The sequence below is a fragment of the Petromyzon marinus genome, assembly GCF_048934315.1.
Source record: "Petromyzon marinus isolate PM22_M1 ecotype Great Lakes invasive population chromosome 84 unlocalized genomic scaffold, UKy_Petmar_22M1.pri1.0 chr84_unloc.3, whole genome shotgun sequence".
Classification (NCBI taxonomy): Eukaryota; Metazoa; Chordata; class Hyperoartia; order Petromyzontiformes; family Petromyzontidae; genus Petromyzon; species Petromyzon marinus.
The window spans coordinates 995,870-1,019,437 of NW_027422640.1; the positions used below are offsets into that span (position 1 = coordinate 995,870).

General features: G+C 42.8%; 1 protein-coding gene across 1 annotated transcript in view; it reads left to right on the plus strand.

The window, feature by feature from the left end:
- Positions 1 to 22,865, plus strand: part of LOC116937952 (NACHT, LRR and PYD domains-containing protein 3-like) — a 77,000-nt gene extending 54,135 nt beyond the window's left edge. The window contains exons 6-10 of the mRNA XM_076059138.1: positions 1,246 to 1,332; positions 7,904 to 7,987; positions 9,177 to 9,263; positions 14,291 to 14,374; positions 14,961 to 22,865. Of these exons, the coding sequence (XP_075915253.1) occupies positions 1,246 to 1,332; positions 7,904 to 7,987; positions 9,177 to 9,263; positions 14,291 to 14,374; positions 14,961 to 15,042 (424 nt within the window). The 3' untranslated portion in view covers positions 15,043 to 22,865. The remainder of the gene's footprint in view (positions 1 to 1,245; positions 1,333 to 7,903; positions 7,988 to 9,176; positions 9,264 to 14,290; positions 14,375 to 14,960) is intronic.
- Positions 22,866 to 23,568: the final 703 nt, after the last annotated feature.

Sequence of the window (23,568 nt, forward strand, 5' to 3'; positions counted from 1 at the left end):
GTCGTGAGAATTTTTATTGTTTTATATATATTTTATGATTTTATTGTTTCCCTTCAACGTGACTTTACCGAATGAGCTAAGAATATGAATTACTGCAGTCACGAAAGCTTTAAATCAAAATGTATTTGTCTTTTGTCAACGTTACACTTTTTTGCTGATTGGCCGTGTCGGGTGTGGAGGGTTACGACACATATATAACGCGATCTAACCCAAAAACCTTTATTATGAATAATATTGGTCGCGAAAGCCTATGTGTTAAAATTACAACTAGCTTCATCAGGCGACAGCCATATTTGTAGAGAAGTCCTGTTTCATTCCTTAAATAGAGTAGATGTGATGGCAACACTTGTGAGCTCTTCTTGCGCTAAGTGGGGGTGATTAATTAATTTATATAAATTATTATGGGTACCCATTGCCGTTTTGGATGTTTATATGGTAATCAATGTACATTATGCATGCACATTATACGATCATATTGTTCTTGTGCTTCCTGTCTATTGTGTGTACTAATATAGCTGTACCAATGGTAATCCCTATTGAAGTATGGTGACCTGTATAGGCATCTCAGTCAGTCGACCCAGGCACCTGGGTCTGTCCCGTAACCCACTGAAAGTGTGACCCCCCCACACTCGATCCCAACAACGTGTATCCACGAACTTTAATAAGGATGAATCTAGTACACAGTTGTAAATTATTAAACTGCACCACTGCTTTTGTTAGTCAGTTAATTTACTCCAATATATGTTGCTAGTGACAAGAGGACCACAATGCACTTCTTCAGGAAATGCTAATTGTATTTGCACAACGGCCAAGTGCTTTTACACATTTGTGTGTTGAAAACTCGAACACTTTCAGATGATAAAGGTACTGTGCACTAAAATTGAATGGATGATTGTATGTATAGTGATATTAGTGAATATAATCTCCCTGTGTTCCTCGATGAAAAATTGTGTGATCCTCTGCTGCAACTTTGTGTTCTCATAAACGCAATCACGTTTCAAATTATACAGGTACAGTGCAGTATAATTGAATGGATTCTTGTGAGTAAACTGATATTCGTGAATACCACGTATATATCAAATGTATAACACAGCATTAAACAATGACCAGCTTTGCTCATGAACGTGTACTCTGGGCATGTCCATTCGCATTTTGAGTGTCCATAATTCACCACGTGATTGACCCTGTGGTTCATGTGGGCTCAGTGAGTCAGCGCTGGTTCTTCTCCCGTCCACCTGGGTTTAGGCTCAGTAACAACGGCATCGGAGACAGCGGCCTCCGACTTTTGGCTGATGGGATGTTGGGGAGAGAAGAGAGTTTGGAGGCGCTACAGTGAGTGATGTCCTGATGTACACACACTTATATAAACACCTAAGCAAATATCAACACACAAATACAGACACAAAACACAACGATACTCAGTATTGATAAAATATTTCATATTTCACTTGTTTTTATGCACATTAATTAACTAGCCTCACTTGTTGCAGCACTTTAAACCACTATTAATTTACATTACAATTACAAATTCCCAATCAGATTCTCACAAATAACCTACTCTACCCTATAGATTATTTCACTCCATAAGTGGAAATTAAAAGATTAGAAAAACTATCGGCAGGCATCTTGACCTTTTCCGACCAATCAGTGTACATTACACCACAACCTGACCCTTATTAATGCCATAAACTCACCAATGTACCCCATGTGACTTTTAAACACCACCCCAATTAATGTTAACATTATTTTAACTGTACCCAATATACAGTTTAAATCAGCCACAGCTACGTGATGGGTAATGAGTGGATTCAGAGGTGGGCAGAGACTCCTATGTATTTATCACTGATGTTCGTCAGGAGTTGGAATCTGTTGTGGGTTGGGTTAATAGAGCAGGGCGCTAACCACTGTGGCAACACGCCACCACCAACAACAACACTCGCCATTCACCATTAAGTGGCAGTGACGTCTCCACAGCTCCTGTGCCAGGTGCAATTTGAGGACACGTGAAGTGTCGAAGGATCACTGACAGCAGGGCATGGACAGAATAAGGTGCCATGGGTTGACTGACTGAGATGGCTAGCAGATGCACCAACTGTGCCCCCACCTGTGCCAACTTTCTGCATTTTAGCCACTCGACGCTACACTAGATTTTGTGAGCCTCACTGCTATGCCCTCCGTTGTTGGGTGAGGGTGACTATCTCCAACTGACTAGTAGCGTCCTTCACGAGCCTCTTTCATAGAGGCCAATCTTAACACCACAGATACTGGTCTATGGCAAATCCACTTGGCTCCACATCCTCCCATACCGCATCAGTCCATCTTGTCTCCAGCCAGTGTGGTGTCGATTTAGCCCCGTCTATCCAGCCAAACAGAAGCTGCTTGGACATGCGGTGGCTGAGTATGCAGGCCAAATGACCCACCCAACGCAGCCTTGCCTTTTGGAGATCACTGAGTGGAATGTCCAAATCTTTCGAGGATTTGTGAGCTCCTCACAATCCAGCCTGGGTAAACCCAGGATAGATCGTACAGGCCAGCATGAATATTAAAACTGGTGCAGATGTTACATCAGAGGGGGCCACGTATCATAAGCATAGAGAAGGGGGGGCATAACTGTTGCTGAGGAAGATGTGAAGTTTCAAGTGTAGCGACAGACCAGGCAGCTTCCGCACAGCATTATGCAGGCGATGAAAATATACTGCTTCCTGACTGATTCTAAGTGAGACCTCTAATTTCAAACCAGAGGTGGTTCTAAATGCACTGCCCAGGTAGGGAAAGCTCTTGACTTTCTACACAACTGTGCCACCACAAATGGGAAGTTGAGGTGGTGGAATGTTTGATGCACAAAATACCCAAGAAGGTACTTAGCTTTGGAAGGCCTGATGGTAATGCCCTACATCTTAGTACCACACTCCAGATAAAGCAGCAGTGCCTCCACCTCCTTATCTGAGTTGATGGTAGCAGAAGGATTGGGAGAAGCTAAAGAAGAAATGCGTGGAGTTGGGGAGCAAATGGGGAAAGTGTAATACATGGGAGGACATAGAAATTGGAGACATTTGTGAGGAAAGTGGAGGAGTTGAATAGGAAAGTGGAGAAGCTTGGGAGGAAGTGGGTGAAGATAGAGAGGAAATATGAATGTTTGAGGAAGTGGGAATAATTATTGAGACAATGGTAGGTAGATATATTTATTGGGAGGTAGGGAGAACATGGGTTGGGTTTGTAAGGATGTGGAAGAAGATGTAGGGAAGGGGAGGAGTTAGACAGGAAATGGGACAAGCTATAGCGGACATGCGATGGCTTATAGAGGAAACGGTAGGAGTTAGAAGGAATGGGAGGAATGAGAGGATATTGGAGAGTTATAGAAGACATTTTAGGAATTGGAGAGGCCATGAGAGGATTTAGAATGGAATGAGTGGAGTCGATGGAAATTGAAGCTTGAGTCAACTCAGTAAGAGTATGAGTAGAATCGTGAGGTATTGAGGAATTAGGAAAAGCTACAAATAAAAATGGAGTTGTAGAAAATTAGAGGAAATAGCACGGAAAATGTGAGAGCTTCGTGAGTATGTGGGTCAAATTAGTTAAAAGGGGAATGGCGTTAGGAAATAGGAGCAGTTAGAAAATGGTTGGAGCTAGAGAGGAAGTCTGAAGAGATGGAGAACATGCGATCAATTGGAGAGGAAGTGCGAGGAGGCATTGATATCTGTGAGGAGTTTGTGAGGCATTGGGTGAATTTACAGGATTTGCGGTGTTAGAATTGTAGGAGTGAAATGATAGCGTTATATTACACGTATGAGGGGTCAAATAGGTGGGAGGAGATATAGAAGAAATGGAAGGAGTAAAAATAAAACGTATAGGGAATTAGAGAAGCTAGAAAGGAAGGAATGAAAGAGAAAATAGGAGTAACAGGATATGGGAAAATGTTGTATAATAATTGGGATTGGTTTGAGGATACGTGAAGAGCTGGTTGGAATTTGAGGAAGTGGGTGGAGGTAGTGAAGAAAGGGAAATCACATTTGAGACATGGGAATTGTGAGTTGGGGGTACATTTTTGAAGTGTGTGAAAACTGGGAGACGTTAGTGAGGAAATCAGAGGAGGTAGCAGGGGAATAAGAACTAGATGAAATGGGAGTTCATATATAACTGGGATATATTACAAAGGAAGTGGAAGAATTTAGTGAGGAAATAAGAGGAGTCTAGCGGCCGCCCAGGGTGACCACACCGACCTCGGGCTCTTCCTTGTCCATGATCCCACTTGGCCCATCCCCCCCCACCCCACTCCAATATACTACATGCATCCTTGTATGGTACTGTACGTACGTTGTGAAAGAAGTTCAACATACATACATGCAATGAATACAGGAATCTCGCATTAAACAATGAATGGTCGAGCCACAGAATACATTTAATGCAAAACTGCAATAACTTAACCCGTCAGAGGGAAGGGTTTGCTGTATTTTTTATTTGCTACATGGACGATCCAGTTTAGCCAGTTTCCAGGCTGAGAGATTCATGGTTGCATGAGCACAGGAACAACAAAACAACGACAAAAAAACATCAATATTGCAGAGAACGATTACTGGACCTTTAAAGAATATTGCACAAATAAGAAGTTAGATTTTTTCTTTTTTGTATTGCTCAATAATCCAACAAAACCACAACATGGACATTCGAGACAGAAACTTAGGTCAAAATCGTGAAACAGCCTGGCACAATACGCCCTTAAAATGGGGAGGGGGCCGACTGCAAGCACTTGGGTTCACTGCCTTACCACTATCGGGCAATGATTTAGAGTAGCATATTTTCATAGGAGGGGAAGTTAAGGGTAAAAGGGGAGGGGGGGTAATGTGACTAAACAATATGCAAAATAAAATAATATAAACGCGATGTCCGATTTTATCAATCTTGTTCCCCTCGGAGCAACAGACATCATGTGTTTGCAGAAATGGTGCAGTGTCAAGAGGCCATCCCCTATCCCCGACCCCCATTTATCCCACAATTCTTGCAGGTTTCAGCCAATTTGGGGACCACATAGCGTTATATTCCAACTACCTTCCTTTAAGTTCATAGCTTAAGAGCTCCATTCCCGCCACAGCAAGTAGAGAATCTGTCAGTGTCCCAGTGTAGAGGAGTAGTTTGAGCAACCATGAAGGGGCGAACAGAGGGAGGTGCGAGCGAGTTGATAGACGAGGATGACGTCGTGTCACAGGGCTGTAGGGGGTACTTAAGGGGGACCCCCATGACGAAAGTGGGGTCTAATAATAGGGTTTTCCCCCTTTTTTCTGGCAACAAAACTGAAACCTTTTTTAAAAGGATTCATGTCTGCATTAACCACAATACCTGCAGTCAAAATGCAAACACAAACCATACAATGATAATATATGCATTGTCCTTGGTGTGGACCAATCAGTTTCAAGGACAATGCATATATTATCATAGTATGGTTTTTTTTCGATTTAAAGCTTTCGTGACTGCAATGATTCATCTTCTTTGGTTCTTTCGGTAAAGTCACGTAGAATGAGAATAAAATAATAAATTGATAAAATAAAATAACACAATAATATTCTCACGACGTTTCGGCCACAACACAAGCGGCCTTCATCAGGTGAAGGGACGAGACTGTCTGGTAGGACAGCGCTGGAGTGAAAGAGCCACGTTCAGATCACGACCTTTAAGCTGTGTGAGAGGAAACAAAGCGCCTTGACAAAGGAATTAGCATATAATTTAGCATTGAAATGGCTGAGTGATTAGCTTGTGACTGGTCACAGAAATAGCTATGTTAAAAGTTAAAGCATACACATCCGCAGAGGCACCCCTTGACAAAGGAATTTGCATAGAATTTAGCATTCAAATAGCTAAGTTAAAGCATACACATCCGCAGAGGCACCCCTTGACAAAGGAATTAGCATAGAATTTAGCATTGAAATAGCATTGAAATAGCTGAAATAGCTGAGTATGTTTTTTGTTTGCATTTTGACTGCAGGTATTGTAGTTAATGCAGACATGCATCCTTGTAAAAAAAGGTTTCAGTTTTGTTGCCAGAAAAATTGGGAAAAACCCTATTATTACATTTTGGTACTGGCAAAGGAGGTCTAATGATGAAAGTGGGGTCGTTGTGGGGAGCCAGGGAAAGGATCGGCTGGAAGAAGAGAACTAAGGGATAGCCGAAAGTAGGGTTCAGAGCATTCAGTAGGGATCTTCTGAGAGAGGGTTTCTCTCTACTCATCGCCAGACGGTGTTGGATGAGCCCCCGTTCCGGGCAAACGAGTGAGAGAGCCCTATGGGATAGCTGAAGGCAGGACCAGGCACTGTTGAGAGTCTGTGGTAAGGACTCAGATAGAGAACACCTACCTCTGGTGTGAGTTAGAATGTTGAGTTTAACAGTGTTATTAAACAGCCACAGCCTTATAGTAAATCCCGTCTACACGTGGTCTTACTGCACAACGCCAGGAAGGAGGTTCATGGTCTGTCCAATTTGCCAGAATATTTTTTTCTTTGCTACAATTTAAAAGGTTTTGAGTAGTGTGTATTGGTGCTTTGACACCCCCTTAGCTTCAGGCCCCACAAAGTTGTGTCCACTTCGCGGCTCAATTCTGTGCCACAGATCCATTTAAAATAGTCCGTTATGTCCTGGTCACATTTCGAGATATCTGGGTACGGTCAGAAGACGTGTATGTATGTCTGTACTATGCCTTGTGTGCATCTAGGGAAATCCGGGGAGGAGTTGTTAAATTTGGCTCTCCTGTCATTGGTCAGGTAGGTCCCATTCATGAACTTGAACTGAATAACTTTCAGCAGAAAAGACCATTTCTGGTGAGAAATGTGCAGTCCCAGCAGCTTTTCCCATAACTTTTTAGTTTTGTGTTTCATCTGTCACCATCTCTGTTGATTACATGATTTGCCTCTGCCAATCTATATTGTCCTTTTTAACCCCTCAGCCAATCTATAACAGTGTCGGCACTAAGCTTGCAGTCTTTGTTTGGGGCTTTCGTAATAGTCACTGATCTGCAGGTATTTAGAAAAGAGTGCCCACGGGAAGTATTTAAATGTTAATAATGTACACGATAATAAAATTGAGACATGTTAATAAGGAAATTGAAGGTTATGAGAAATTTAGGAATGAGAGGATATGGGAAGAGTTTAAGTGGAAGTGCCGATATGCAGGCCAGGTGCTAAGTTACCTTGTGCTCCAGATAGTTGTGACTGAAGGTTTCCTTTCAATTACATTGTGATGAGATGTTAAATGAAATGCTTTCAGTTGTGACTACTTGTAGGATGATGCAATATCGAAAATAAATCATGATGATTTGATCAATATATATACACACAGATTCTACAGAGAGCCTTTAGCAGACTTTTCGGTCATATACTGTTAGGGAACACCTAATGAAGGCCAGAACGGCACATGGGGATAAGGAGGCCAGCACCACACTCAGCCAACTGATGTTTACTTACTACACCAGGTACTAGTTTAAGGCTGAGTCGACCTAGGTGAGGTCCACTGCCGTTTTAGATATTCATCAATGAGGTTAGCCGTGAGCGGCAATCGAACCAGGTTCGTGGCGCAGTGTGCTAACCACTGCACCTCTACTTTCCACGCGCATGCACACATATGCATACACTAAGACACATGTACAAACACACAGAGATGGACAAATGCAAATGCACACATAGTATACATTCACACACATCACATTAAACCCAAAAACCTAAACAGCAGTTGCTTTTTGCAAGCTCCTATGAAAGTTGACATGAGGTTCATTTGTGCACAGTCTCCACAAACACGACCCTCAACCACTGTCCCATCAACAACTACCACCTTTCACCACCCCTCACCATCCCCCACTCTCTGCCCAGATCCTCCACCCATCCCCTCTGCCTCCACTAACAGTCTCTTCTCTCCCTGCAGCTTGTATCATTGTTCACTGACGGACAAGTCGGGTTCCTATCTCAGTGTTATCCTCAAGGCCAACACAGGTTTGAAGATTCTCAGGTAAGCTCTGCTGTTCGTTTCTCACATGTGCTCTCTGCACGAACTGTGCTAATTATTGGTGCAACGCGTTGTGAAGTAAACATTTAAATGTCAACCCAGCAATTTTGCTGTCTCTACATGGCTAGTATCGGTAAAGTCACGTAGGTATAAAATAAAATAAATTTAATCACGACGTTTCGGGCGCAACACAAATGCCCGCCATCAGGTGGGACAACCACAGCAATAAACAATTGGCAATGCTGAGCAATATCTTTGTCGACAAGAAAATCACGCAGAATGCACCAAACTTAATAAGAATTGATATTCATATTCAGAACATACTGTTAGCAGATATATTAATTGTCAACATCTTCCTGTGTTCATCAATTAAAATGTACTTCACTCGTGTGTAATCCTCTGTTGCAACTTTGTGTTCATATAAACGCAAACACTTTTCATATTATAAAGGTACAGTGCAGTATAATTGAACGGATAATTGTGAGTAAAGTTATGTTTGTGAATGCCACCTATTATACATCAAATGTCTAACACAGAAGCTTTAAACAATGAGCAGCTTGCTCATGAACGTGTGTACTCTGTATTAAAGCTTTCGTGACTGCATAAAATTACTCATTGTTTTTTTCTGTAAAGTCACGTATGTAGAAATACAATAAAATTATATTAAAACAAAACAATCACGACGTTTCGATCACAACACAAGCGATCTCCATCAGGTGTCAAGAACAAATCATGGAAGTAAATACAACAAAAAGATGAGAGACGAGAATTCAACAAACCTAAAAAAACATTATGTGAAGCACAGCCAGTCAGGCCAACAACTGTGTTAGACACTTCCTGGTCCGCCAGGAAGTGTCTGTGTTGTTGTCCTGACTGGCTGTGCTTCACATAATCTTTTTTCAGGTTTGTTGAATTCTCGTCTCTCATCTTTTTGTTGTATTTACCTCCATGATTTGTTCTTGACACCTGATGAAGATCGCTTGTGTTGTGATCGAAACGTCGTGATTGTTTTGTTTTAATATAATTTTATTGTATTTCTACATACGTGACTTTAAAAAAAAAACAATGAGTGTGTACTCCGGTTAAGTGCACCGCCATTGTGACTGTCCCTAACTCACCGCGTTTTTGACTCTGCGGTTCTCGTGGGCTCAGTGCATCAGGGCTGTCCCTTCTCCCGTCCACCTTGGTTCAGGCTGAGTGACAACGAGATCAGAGCCAGCGGACTCAAACGTTTGGCGGACGGGATGTTCGGGATAGCAGGGAGTTTGAAGACGTTAGAGTGAGTCATGGCCCAATGCACACACACTTGTAAAAGTACACCTAAACAAATATATATACACATATGTGACACAAAACACAAAGATACTCAGTATAAATCTTGACTTAAAGCTTTCGTGACTGCAGGAATTAATATTCTTAGGTCTTTCGGTAAAGTCACGTAAATAGGTTAAAAGAAAATAACAAAAAATAACAAAAAACTACGACGTTTCAATCGCAACACAAGTGGTCGTCTTCAGGCAAAGGGGGTTAGCTTACAAGGCAAACTGTTTATAAGGGGTTTGAAATAGGCGTAGCCCAAATGTCAGCAGCCAATGATAATGTAAGTGGTGGGCAGCCCAACCTGAAAGTGGTTGGTTTTCCACCAATCGAAGAGAATATAATTGCTCCGATTTGAACTATACAATTTAGACAAGACTCTCCTGAAATCACATAACATTGACGGAAAAATGTCTAGATCTGATTGGGACCATGTAGATAACATGACAGCCTCTTCAGCCACCTCAATGTCAGCTAAATGCAAAGATAACCTGATTTCCAATTTAATCCTCCTTTCCAAGAATCCAGATCCACACATCGAAAAGTTAGACTTTGACAAGATGGTTATCAAACAGAGTAACAGTCCAATTTCCGACAAACACCTAAAATCGGTTCTAGCCAAAGGGTTGAATTTCGCAGTCACCCCTAAACACATCCAAGTTGATGATATCATTGCCCAGGTCGACGTAGCCCTTAAGAGTTTGGGACACATTTATGCAAACGTGGCAAGATCGGAAATCACTGCAATCCTCAACAATGCTAAGACACCTATCAGCAACATCAGTAAAGATGAGCGTTTTGAGCTTTCTAAATTAAAAAAGAGAAATGATTTTGTCATCCTCTCAGCCGAAAAGGGCAATGCTACAATCATCATGGACAAACCACATTCAAGAACACAATTCAGGACCTACTTAATGATGGTAGCTATACCTAAATTTTAAGAGATCCCACCAACTGCCTCGTTACGAAAACCAACAATATTATCACTGATTCGACATCTTTGATCGAACCAACCAAGCGATTCTCCTTAAAACCCTCTGCTGCTAGACCACCCAGATTGTATGGCATAACAAAAATCCATAAAGAAGGAACACCCCTTCGTCCTCATTGTTTTTTTTCGGTAAAGTCACGTATGTAGAAATACAATACAATTATATTAAAACAAAACAACACGACGTTTCGATCACAACACAAGCGATCTTCATCAGGTGTCAAGAACAAATCATGGAGGTAAATACAACAAAAGGATGAGAGACGAGAATTTAACAAACCTAAAAAACATTATGTGACGCACCACCAGTCAGGCCAACAACACAGTTAGACACTTCCTGGCAGACCACGAATTTCAGAAGAGTGTTAAATTTCGTGTTCAACTTCTGGATTGCACAAACCAGCATAGACAGAGTGAAAATACGAGGTACACGGTCAGTAGGAAAGACGGACAGAGAGGCAAGGAGAGAGAGAGGGATGAACAGAAGCTTAAATAGGAAATAAGGTTGGGGGGGGGGGGGCGGCAGAGAGAGCGGCAGCTCAAAAAACATCTTGCGGCAGCTCAAAAAAGGCACATCTTGCACATACACAGAAGCGGGGGGGGGGGAGGGATGAGAACAGGCTTGGGGTGTACATTTAGGACAGAAATGCAACGGTAACGTCCCCGTAGAAGTGTGTTAATAAATTATTAAAGCTTTCGTGACTGCATAAAATTACTCATTGTTTTTTTCTGTAAAGTCACGTATGTAGAAATACAATAAAATTATATTAAAACAAAACAATCACCTGATAAAGATCGCTTGTGTTGTGATCGAAACGTCGTGATTGTTTTGTTTTAATATAATTTTATTGTATTTCTACATACGTGACTTTACCAAAAAAAACAATGAGTAATTTTATGCAGTCACGAAAGCTTTTAATAATTTATTACCCCTTCGCCCTATCGTCTCCACCATTGACTCACCCGCCTACAAACTGGCCCGATTTATGTCTGAGACCTTACAACAATTCACTGGTAAGACCACCTCAGTTGTACTCAACTCAGCTCAATTGGTATCGTTAATTAAGGACATCTCACTTTTTCAAGGTCATTTGCTCGTTAGTTTCGACGTGGTCTCTTGTTTACCAAAGTTCCTGTGCTTGACACCATTGCAATCATTGAAGATTTGGTCCAACAAGGACTGAATGCTGATGTACCGGCCTTGGTGTGACTGCCTCACCAACATTTCACCTGGAATGGAACATTCTACAAACAAGTTGAAGGTACCCCAATGGGTTCTCTCTTATATCTAGTTGTAGCCAATGTTTTCATGGAAAAATAAGAGACAGATGCCATCCAGGCATACACTCTAGTCCGTCCTTGTGGAAGAGGCACGTAGATGACACGTTCGTCACCTGGCCACATCGCAGACCAGCTCTGAACCAATTCCTCAACCACATCAATGCCATACAACCAGCCATCAATTTCACCATGGAGGTGGAAAAGGAATGGCAAGTTACCATTCTTGGATGTTTTAATAGAAAAGAGACCAGATGGCTCAATGGGACACTCTCTACATGAAAGCCACCCATACGGATGCCTACCTAAAAACCTGACTCCCACTACCATCCATCCCAGAAGAATTCCCTAATCAAAACTCTACACCATAGAGCTCGGTGTATTTGCGACCGTTAACACCTAGCCCATGAACTGTAACATGTACACCAAGCTCTCAAGATAAATGGATATTTGGACTACACAATCCGTAAAGCTATCACCCCAACCGTTGGAAAATAGCCTTCTGAGGACCCAATCAAAATCATCACCTTGCAATACATAGCAGGGGTCACTGGCAGGGGTCACTATGAAGGATGTGATCCCTGACATGCAATGCCCCGTTGTCTACAAACTAAGCTGTGTCTGCGGCAGTAGTTACATTGGGGAAACTAAGCGACATGTCTCGGACTGTATTCGTGAACTTTAGGCAGATCTGAAACACGGTAGGACCAATACCTCGGCCGTGGCTAATCATTGTTTTAATGCGGTGGGCTCACACAGAATTGATTTCTCCAAGACGAAGGTACTTTGCCCGCCCACTGGCTATCAACAAAGGTTCGTTCATGAAGCCATCCATATATATAGACACAGACACATTTTCAACCGAGAAGATGAGTACAAACTGGGCAGTCATAGGAAGAACGTTATCGACCAGTTTTAAGTCATAATTGGCTATGATGTTTCCATCGTAGCACCTTTCGATGTTAGTGGTGCTTTACGCCCATTTAAAACTTGCACTTTCACAGGGTTCACAAAAGCACAGCCACTTAGCGCGCCGACCACTTGGTTGCGGTAGGTTGGCTCTCCACCACTTACATTATCATTGGCTGCAGACATTTGGGCTATACCTATTTGAAACCCTTATAAACAGTTTGCCTTGGAAGCTAACCCCGAAGACGACTGCTTGTGTTGCGATTGAAACGTCATAGCTTTTGGTTATTTTTTGTTATTTTTTTTAACCTATCTACGTGACTTTACTGAAAGACCAAAGAATATAATATACTCAGTATAGCATGATAATGTTGTATTTTAACGTCTATTATAACTTTATTTCTTATGCAATCATTAAGTTATTAGCCACACTTATTACAGCACTTTTAACCACTATTAAATAACAATACAATTACAATTGTCACATTACCTACTCTAACCCATGATTTAAACAATATTATGTTAATACAGTAGATCATCGATTATCCAGTGGCTAGGGAGGGAACGGGGTACTGGATAAAAAAAACCCAGATAATCGCATCATTATTTAAAATAGCTTATTTTTGCACATTCTTGAATAAGATGTTTATCGGTGTTCTGTATGTATGTTTGGTGTTATAAGTAGTTTGCGATGTGAACATATTTAAATAAATATACAATGACAAAATAAATATCCTGCTGTAAAAAGTGACGGTATTTACTGTACCGCTATTACCACTCCAACATCGAAGACTCTGCATGGGGTGATATGCGGACTAGGCTCTTGTCCAACAACTTGTGTTTGACAACAACTTGTATTTGACAACTTTTGTTTGACAATCGTCGCACTGATGCAGCCTTCAGACCGGTGATCTGGCGAATGCCAAATTGCACGCAATTCTCGCCGGATCACACTGTATATTTTCAGTTTCTATGACTAGTTATTAGTCATGAAAAGTGTATATACGGGCAGTATTTTCATTTTTAAGTTGTTTGTAATGTGTAATGTACTGTATATATTATTTGGCACAGAAATAAAGCATAGCTACTTGTTTTGTCACGCACATGGTGCCGGTCGGTAAACTGGTAAAGCCTTTCCAGCAGTTTTTCCCGTTTCACCGGATGTTGGAAGCCAGATAAGCACACTCTGGATATAATCGATGGCCATGTGTATTTAACGTTGTAAATTAAAATTAATTAGTTTATATAACGAACGGCTGCAATCTTGACATTAATTGCCCACCCATGCGTTTACCTTCATAAGACCACAACCTGACCCTTATTAAAGCCATAAAATCATCAATGACTTATACGCCAAACCTATACATTGAAAACATTCTATCTTGATTTGAAGATTTCGTGACTGCAGGAAACCATACTCTTTGGTTATTTCGGTAAAGTCAAGTAGCTTTTTTGATTCTCCAATATAAATAAATATTCACATTTTTATTCTGGCTATTCTGCCTGTATCTACATTGGCCTTTCATGGTCAAACACAATATTGAATACAATATTTCATACAGGCAGACCTCGCTGGGGGGTTACGTTACTGGAAATGCCGTGTTGGACAAAGCCGCATTACACAAATAATAGACAAATAGGGTTGCTTTCCTGTGTCTGCAACGATCACTCCCTCCCTCTTTGTTTAACTGATTCTATGAGATTTCCACCATTGTCATTGTATTGAAGGATGTTGAGTTGCTCTCCATTTCTTGTGAGTGTACACTTTATTTTCCAATTTCACCTCACTCAGTGCCTCTTCTCTCCTGTAGTCTGCAGTACTGCTCACTGATGGACAAATCGATCCAATCTCTTCATGACATTATGATCACCAACAAATCATTGAGGGAGCTCTGGTAAGATATGCTGCTCGTGTCTCATACGCACTCTAATTGTTGCTACAGACAAAACTCTGTAGCCTTAACATAACAAATATATGCAAAAGGCAATGTTTTGAGCAATGGACCTTCTCCACAGCACGGCTGTGTCCTATCAACACGAGCCATTGCCAGAACTGGGATTAGTCGTGGAGTGTATTCCAGTACATGTAATAAGCATTATCAGACCAAGGAGCATGACCAAACGACTGGGAATGCACCTTATCTTAAATCTGCAAGATAAGCAGGTTTTAGCCTAGATAGTGCTTAGATGGATGACGCACATAACCACAGGGGTTATAGGCAGCAGAGCTAAGTTGTGGGCAACGGACCAGTGTGCAGCACAATCCACCCTTGAACTATACTACTATCCTAGATCTGCAGTCCCTGCCATCACAGACCTGCAATGACCTGCGTGGTGAAGTATAGTAAAGCAGCTCTCATGGCATGGGGAGACCTTCATCCAGCACGGTTGTTGTGGGGGCTGTGTGGGTCTCGAACCGTGAGGAGCTGCTCGAGTCTCCGTGTGAACCCGCGTCAGCGTGAACCTCTCTCTGTGCTGCAGGGTGGATGGCAATGACTTCAGTGAGGAGGGGAAGAAGGAGCTGAGGAGCAAATGGACTCACAGAGTAAACCTGCGTTTGTAGATTTAAGCTGAGAGGCGACGCTGACCCAGCAGCAGACGGAGCTGCCCCATGAGCGAATCGCACACCAGCCTGTAGCATTTCACCTCCACAGCTCCGATCGCCGGCACCGGCTCTGATACAATGAGCGAGGAACTCTTTGTGAGCTCCACACGGAGCCGGAGGTGAATGCGGCTCCAAGATTCTGATGAGCGTGGTGATTACGATGATGTTGAAGTGTATTTATGAATGTGTTGTGGAGGGAAGTGATGTTGGGGGTTGTGGGGGAGTGGTGCTGGGGGGCATGCGGGGGAAGGGGATGCAAGTGGATTTGAAATGGTCTGGCACTGAGTAGGAATGTTTTTTTAATGAACGTGCATACATTTGTGCATGAGTGTTTACCACACTCATGCACATGAGTGTGTACCACTCTCATGCACATGTCCTAGTCTCAACAGTCACCCTATATCTGTTTAATATTCATGTATTTTAACTTTCAACTGCGCATTGATCGGTCTAAAAGTAATCTTCCAAGTCGACTTCAGCTTGAAGGAATTTATTCATAACTAACAGGAAGTACCCAGCGTTGCCCGAGCGAAAAAGACACACACAACCGCTATTCGCCACTTGGTGGCGGTGACGTCACCACGACGCTTGTGTGCCAGGCTATTTGCACCTTGAGGCTACGTGAAGTGTCGGACGCCCGCAGGCAGGTCACGGGGCAGACCCAGGTGCCACGGGTCGACTGACTGAGATGGCTGAGATGACTGAGCTGACTGGCTGATGCACCACCTGTGCCCCCTACTGTGCCAACTTGCTGTGCTTTAGCCACCCGGTGCTCCACTCGTTATTGTGAGCGTCGCTCGATCCACCCTCCGTTGTTGTTGGAGGGCGACTGCCTCCAACTGCCCAGTAGTGTCTTTCACGAGCCTCCTCCACAGAGGCCGATCTTGCCACCACTGGTACCAGTCATCAGCATGTCCACTCAGCTCCACATCCTCCTGTACCACATCACTCTATCTCTTCTCGAGCCTGTGCCACGCCCGTTTAGCCCCCTCGATCAGGCCAAACAAAAGCTGTTTGAGCATGCGGTGATTGGGCATGTGGGCTACATGGCCCAGCCAACGCAGCCTTGCCTGCCTTGAGGAGCTCACCAATGGGACTTTGTCCAGATCTTTCAAGGATTTGTGAGCTCCTCACACAATCCAGCCTGGTTAAACCCAGGATGGATTGTAGGCAGGCCGGCCTAAATGTTTCTAACCGGCGAAAATGTTCCATTAGGGGGTCCAAGTTTTGCAAGCGTAGAGAAGGGAGGGAATGACCGTGGCCGAGAAGACCTGAAGCTTAGTGCGGAGCGACAGACCAGGTAGCTTCCACACAGCGTTACGCAACCAATGAAAAGATATTGCCACTCGACTGATTCGGAGTGAGACCTCTGCTGTTAAACTGGAGCCGGTCATAAGCACACTGCCCAGGTATGGGAAACTCTCCACTCGCTCCACAACTGCCCCATCACCGATTGGGAGTTGTGGGGGTGGAGTGTCCGATGGTACAAAATACCCAGGCAGGTGCTTAGTTTTGGTGGGGCTGATGGTAAGGCCCCACCTCTTAGTGGCACGCTCCAGTCTCAGCAGCAGCGTCTCCAACTCCTCCTCTGAATGAGCAGCTATTACCAAATTATCAGCATACATAACGTGGTTGAGCAATAGGGAGCCATCCCTTGACCGCACCCGGGCATCGATCAGCCTCCCATTATATCTGTACCATATGGAGATTCCCCCGGTACAGCTATTGAAGGCTTCACAAACTACGTGGTCAAAATAGATGTTAAATAATGTGGGAGCCAGAGGACATCCCTGTCGCACCCCAAGGTGTACAGGGAATGGCTCTGACTCCCGGCCACGTAGTTTTACCCGGGCCCGCTCACCATCATGAAGGTCCTTAATGATCGTGAGCAGAGGGTCAGGTACTCAAAAGCACGAAGAACGATCCAGAGCCCAGGCCTACTGATGGTATCATAGGCCTTGACCAGGTCAATAAAGCAGAGATGTAGGTCTTGTAGGAATTCCCTACACCTCTGCTGTAGCAGACGGACAGAAAATATGGCATCTGTGCAGGACCGCCCTTTCCTGAAACAGAAGCTTCTGTCATAGCTTCATGAAGATGGTGATAATGCGGAAGAATCGCACGAAGATTGCAAGCTTCCCTGTATGTTTGGCAGACAACTCCTTCGACTGTTTAGAGGTCTTGGAAAGATTTGTGCCCTTTGGCAACATGGAGAAGCATTGGGATAAAGTATCACTGCTGATTGTTGGGATGAACTGTGTAGACTTGTCCTAAGGCATCCGGTTAAACCGTCAGCAGCACGTCGCTTCAATGTTTTTTTTAGCAGCCCATGTATAGTAGGAGGGAACGTAATGGTAGAGCAGGTTGGTAGCAAATGGGTAAATTGTGCACAAAACAAAGAACGCTATCAGGATGGTATCTTGTGGCGCCAGGGCCTGTTGTTGGGCATTTCCTTTGGGAACGTAGATGAGTTGACCATTTTGGAGGTGAAGTGGCAAATAGACGACTGTGGGTGAACGGTCATGGATGAAGAAGATAATAATTCAGCAAATGGCCCCATTGTTGCTGATGTATGTTCCTTGGAAAAAAGTTTGCGCTGATGCACACTTTGTCCCTCTGTTTGGTAAAGCAAAGACAGGCATGTCAGAGCCTTTGTTGATGTATTGTCAAAGATAATTGATAGATTTTTTTAGAATAGCAGAATTTGACATTAAAGTGGGCCTGGAAGATCTTGCACAGGAGAGGGCAGTAGGGAACAATCCACCGGTTGTGAACCTTAATTATCGAGTTAGTGGCAGGACTGAGCATAATTTGAAATCCATCATGCTCAGTAGTTCTGTGACGATATAAACGATAGCCATCATGGGCCGACTGAGTGTGTTTTAAGTAGTTGCATGGATACCTCTGGGAACACTTCTGGTCTTGCATACATGGCCCATTTGGATAGAACTGGCCACATGGGCCATGGACCATTTGGTTGCAGACCACATAGTAAATGGGCAGGGTCTTGATGGGGGTGAGGTAGCTCAGCACTGATAAATGTGTCAATATGACATGCATGAATTGTTTACGTCATCCATAGGGAAATGTGAGCATGAGGAAGACGACGTTTTTGCCACCCAATTGTGTGCAAGGTTCTGCTTGTCTATGCAAAGATGTCGCCTTCGTTGGTCGTAATAAGCATCATGTCATAAACTTTGAGCTTTAAGACACTCGCTAAGATGTCATGTCTGTCTGGTGGCTTTTGGGTTTGGATAAAAGATGCAGCGTGGCATATTGGCTGATGTACATCATGGCATCCTGAGTCTTCTCATTCATGAATCTTGGTGGAGCTGTGAAGGATGAAGGCAAAATAACTAATGAGCCCACATTGTGACCATTTGCATCTCCTTCGGCATTGATGGCATCCCAGAGATGAGCATACTGTTCACACGCCAGTGGTTGTGATTCAGTTGAATGTAAAGAATGCGCTCACTCTCAATGTTGGCATCATCGATAACATACTGGTGAAAGGGGTTGGCGCACAATAATATGTGGTTTCCTCCTCTGTCCATGATCACGAAGGAATTTCCGTTTTTTAGAGGAGACAGTTTTGTGAGGATGTCTTTGTCCTGCAGCTTTGTAATTGGAGGAATCTTGACGTGGTACCCATCTTGGGCTTGCGACAGGAAAATGTGTTATTGTAGGGCATGGTATGCTCTGTTAGTGTCAGGAAATCGTGCGATGGTGTTTTCTTGGTATGTAAGAACAATCGAAGCAATAGAAATTCATTGAAGAAATAAGGTTAAATAAGTGTAAATTAAAGAGCAGCAGTACGCACAGGTAAGTTGAGAAGCAGGCTACAGTCTAGATTATAGACTGCCAGTACGCCGACTCAATGACATAAGCATTTCTACAGTCGACATGAAAAGCTGGCAATATGGGCAGCAGCTGAAAAAGCAGAATACAGTCGACATGAAAGGCTGGCAGTACACTGAGTGAGGTAAAGAAGCAGGCAACAGATTATAGACTGGCATACACTTTTAATGGGCAAAAGCAAAATTAGCAGTGTAAATAATAGTGGCAGTGCACTGACGTTAATTAATCAGCAGGCAGCAGGCCACATGACAGACTGCCAGTAGACGGTCGCAGCGTCATAAAAACACAGCAAAAAAAGGAAATATTTAGCAGCCTAATAAGTAAGAATGAGTTTTGTGCACACAAACATTATTATTGTAATATTTGGAAACGTATTAGTTTGATAATAGTAATCAATAAATCTGAGTTGTTATCTGCACGCAAACATTATTATAGTAATATTTGCCAACTTATTAGTGTCATAATAGTAAACAATGAACTTGAGTTATCTGCACACAAACATTGCTGTAATATCTGCCAACTTATTAGTTTGATAATAGTAAACAATGAACCAGAGTTCTATGTGGCACACAAATATTATTATTGTAATATCTGGCAACGTATTTGTTTCATAGTATTACGTAATGAACCTGAGTTATTATCTGCATACAAACATAATTATTGTAATATCTGGCAACCAATTAGTTTCGTAAGAGTAAACAATGAACCAGAGTTCTTATGTGCACACAAAGATTATTATTGTAATATCTAGCAACCAATTAGTTTCATAATAGTAAACAATGAACCAGAGTTCTTATGTGCACACAAAGATTATTATAATATCTGGGAACGTATTTGTTTCATAATAGTAAGCAATGTGAGTTATTATATACACAAACATTATTGTAATATTTGTCAACGTATTTGTTTAATAATAGTAAACAATGAACCTGAGTGCTTAGAGTAAGAAACAAGGAAATTTGTACGTATCATAAGCTTGGTCAGGCCTAGGCCCGTGCAGAGCCCCCGTCCTGGCCTACATTGCCGAGGCGGGGGAGGTGGCACGTTGGCAGGCTGGGCCACTACCCCCACACCCAATCACCCGCCTGTGCAAGAATAATGGTATGTAAGCACTATAATATTATAGTGCTCTACGGACTCTGTAGTATAAACTGGACACATTGTGTTGGGGGGGGGGGCGAATAGGACATCAGACTGTGATGAAAAATCCGCAGTGTGATGTGTATATTTATTACATGTTACACGCTAAAATAAAATGTCCCGAGTGAGCTGGACCGAACGCGCATCACATGGCAGGGTCCACCTCCCCCAGGCAATTGTCATCAGTTGGTACGGTCGATGTCGTTCAATAAGTAAATAATGAATATAAGAATGCCACAAATTTGTTAATTAAACTACTTTCAGGTTTATGGATGAGAAAACGGAATAGCCTATTCCCACCGCGGGGCTTAGGGCGTGCTGCGTGGCAAATGTTTACCTACATAAAGCCCACCGTTCGAGAACCAAATCCCTTGCAAGCGCGCACGCGTGGAGACTTTTATATATAATAATACAAATTAATCGCAAAGCAATGATTAAATAATATATCAATCATCTTGCAAACATGCAAGGATGATTGCTATTACCCTCATACTGCTGAGGGGGCTGGGGATTCCGTGGCGGCGGCTGTTGCTGTCGGCGTTCGCCAGACGATCGACGCTTACCACGTGCAAGGGACTCCAGTAGAGGACCAGCTGCTGTTGCTGCAGGGCGCGCGGCTCAGTGACCGGGGCAGCAGCTGCATTGAGTTATTCAACGTGCGGCTGAAGGCGCCAGCCGAGTCCTCAGACTGTCGCCACGTGGAGTCTCTCAAGAGCGCTGTCGAGAGCGCAAGCTCCGTGACTGCAGCCGTGTCGAGCTCGACAAGGTGCTGTTGATGGCGCCAGGCAGATCCCGAGACTGTAACTGCGTTGAGTTGCTCAGGGCGCTGTTGAAGACCCCAGCCAAGTCCTGAGACTGCCGTTAGCTACCCTGGACTTCTGCTGCGTTGAGTCGTCACACAAGAGTGGATCATGTGGAAGGTTTGGTACAGTCGTTTGTTTTATTACCACTGTGCTTTGTTGTTAACACACGAGGGCGATGGGGAGCTGTGTTGTTCGAGTTGCGAGAAGTTTCGAGGAGTCGGTGGTACTTGGTGTTCTGTGATTGGTCGATGTGCAGGGGCTCTATGCTAGAGTTGTGTAAAGTCGGTGGTACTCGGTGTTCTGTGATTGGTCGATGCACGGGGGCTCTATACTAGAGTTGTGTAAAGTCGGTGGGACTCGGTGTTCTGTGATTGGTCGATGTGCGGGGGCTCTATGCTAGACTGTTTGATTCGTGTCCTTGGACAAAGTGTCCCAAGGCATAGTTAATCAATTCTAGATCTCATTAAGACTGTATTTCCGATCGAGTTATTGTCCCTCTTCATGCCGCTTTTAAAGCGCGTTTAAAAGTCCGCATTGGTGCCCTTTCTTTTGAGGTATTCGCATGGGAGAGAAAATGGATCCCATATTAATGTGGTTACGTCATAGTTATGGTTATGTTATGGTGGATGTGATTATGTTGAGGTTATTATGTGGATGTTGTTGTAATGCGTTAATAATTTAGCAATTTGGGCGTTGTGCTAATAATGTGGTAATGATTGTGCTTACATTATCGTTTTAATTGTGGTCATAATTTGGTTTGTGGTTATATCGTGGCTTCCGTTGTGGTTGCAAAATTATTGTACGGCTGTTGATAAAATGTATACAAGTAGTGTTGATTATATTATCATTGCCATATTGTTGTTTATATTATACAATATAACCTTATTTTTATCGATGTGTCATTAATGTTGATGGTATTTTCGATATGTAAAATCGCCGTTGATATATTATTAATGTTATCTTGATTTGAAGCTTTCGTGACTGCAGGAATCTATACTCTTTGGTTCTTTTGGTAAAGTCACTTAGGAAGAAAAGTTATTGTTCTCATATTGTTGTTGATGATGTTACCAGGCATGAATTCAAGTATCAACTTACCTTCTTCGTGTGCAACATTTTCCTCTTCTGCACAGTGGATCAGTGAATGTTACCAGGCCATGATAATTGTTTCAACTTACCTTGTTCGAGTTCAACGCAACCTGTGCTCAAGCAAAGTTCCATGCAGTGACCATAATATTACAGTTAATCGAGTGCGTTACCCATTTATAGGAAGCAAGATCTGTGCTTTCAAGAGGACAGTCGTACTATCGACATGTGGGAGTTGTTGATACAAATGCGTAAAGCAATGGTGGTGGTGAGCGTTGGATTTTGTGTCGCGCGTTTTGGTGTATTGGTTTTAATTGATTTTTTATTTGTGTTGTGTTTGGAAAGTGAGGAATGGTCTCCACTTTTGTAGGCTTAGGGTTTGCCTGAGTGGGGTGGTTCAGCTATTGGGCCTGGTGAGTGGACAGACCCTCCATTGTGGGAAGAGTCAGAGGGCTCAAATGGAGCAACCCTCACAAGTAGGCTGTGCTTTACCACGTGCAGACACGTGAGCTCACTCACACCAGGTGTCACCACTACTGCAGCTACAGCGCTGCATGAGCCATTGCTACAGTCACATGCCCGCACCTGACAGTACACAGCGCCCTAGTGGGATTTGTTTGAAACATTATTGAGGAGGTAATAATGTAAAGTTTATAGATTCACGTTGATCACTGACAGCCATAACATGTTCCTGAAAGTGAAGGGAATTTAGAATAAAAAAATGAATAGCCTAAATTTTGCTAAGTTACGTTATTTTGAAACTTTAATACTTGTACCTACAAACACGTAAACCACCAGATTTTAAACACATGGTTTTTCGCCAAGGACTATCGAATATTGTGACGATTTTGCTATGTTAGTAATCCGAATAATAAACGATACAGATAGTCAGACATGTTCTAATTTTCTCAATGTTTTGTTTAAAGGGTATTAACATTGTTTCTGTGGGGTGTCCTTACCAGCATAGCACCCCAAATACAGCACCCTTAAATTAAAACTCGCCACAAGTGTAAAATATTAAGGTCATCATGAAGTACCTTAATTCTACGTAAATATTTGCATTGTTTGAACTCTGTAAGAGATCTTTAAGTCTATTTCGGGTAAACTAATGAAAATAATAATTATTGATTGCGGGGTAGTGCGCGACAGGGCTCGTGACAGTGGTGGCAATGGAGTTATCCGAATATGTTTAAAAAGACGTCACGAAGTATAAGATGTACCCGTCCCCCAACAGATGGTGGTGATGTTTCCAAGTCTTATGATAATCGTTGTAGTTTTACTTCTGATGGTGGTGTCGGGTATAATTATTATGGTGGTGATTATTATTCGAATGGTGGTGGTTGCTATAATTGTGATGGTAGTTTGTATTGATTGACATATTTAATATGTTTACTGATCAATTCACATATTGAGTCTCGCTGCGCAACAATCTACAACTCACAGCTTTGTGTGACTGAACTCATATCTGCGGAATGTGTAAATCTGCTTGACGTGAAAATTTGTAGAATGTTTACATTAACCAGCACTGATCCTCACACCTAACTATATCACACCTGCTAGGCATACACACGTATACATATACTGTACACAAAACAAAGAC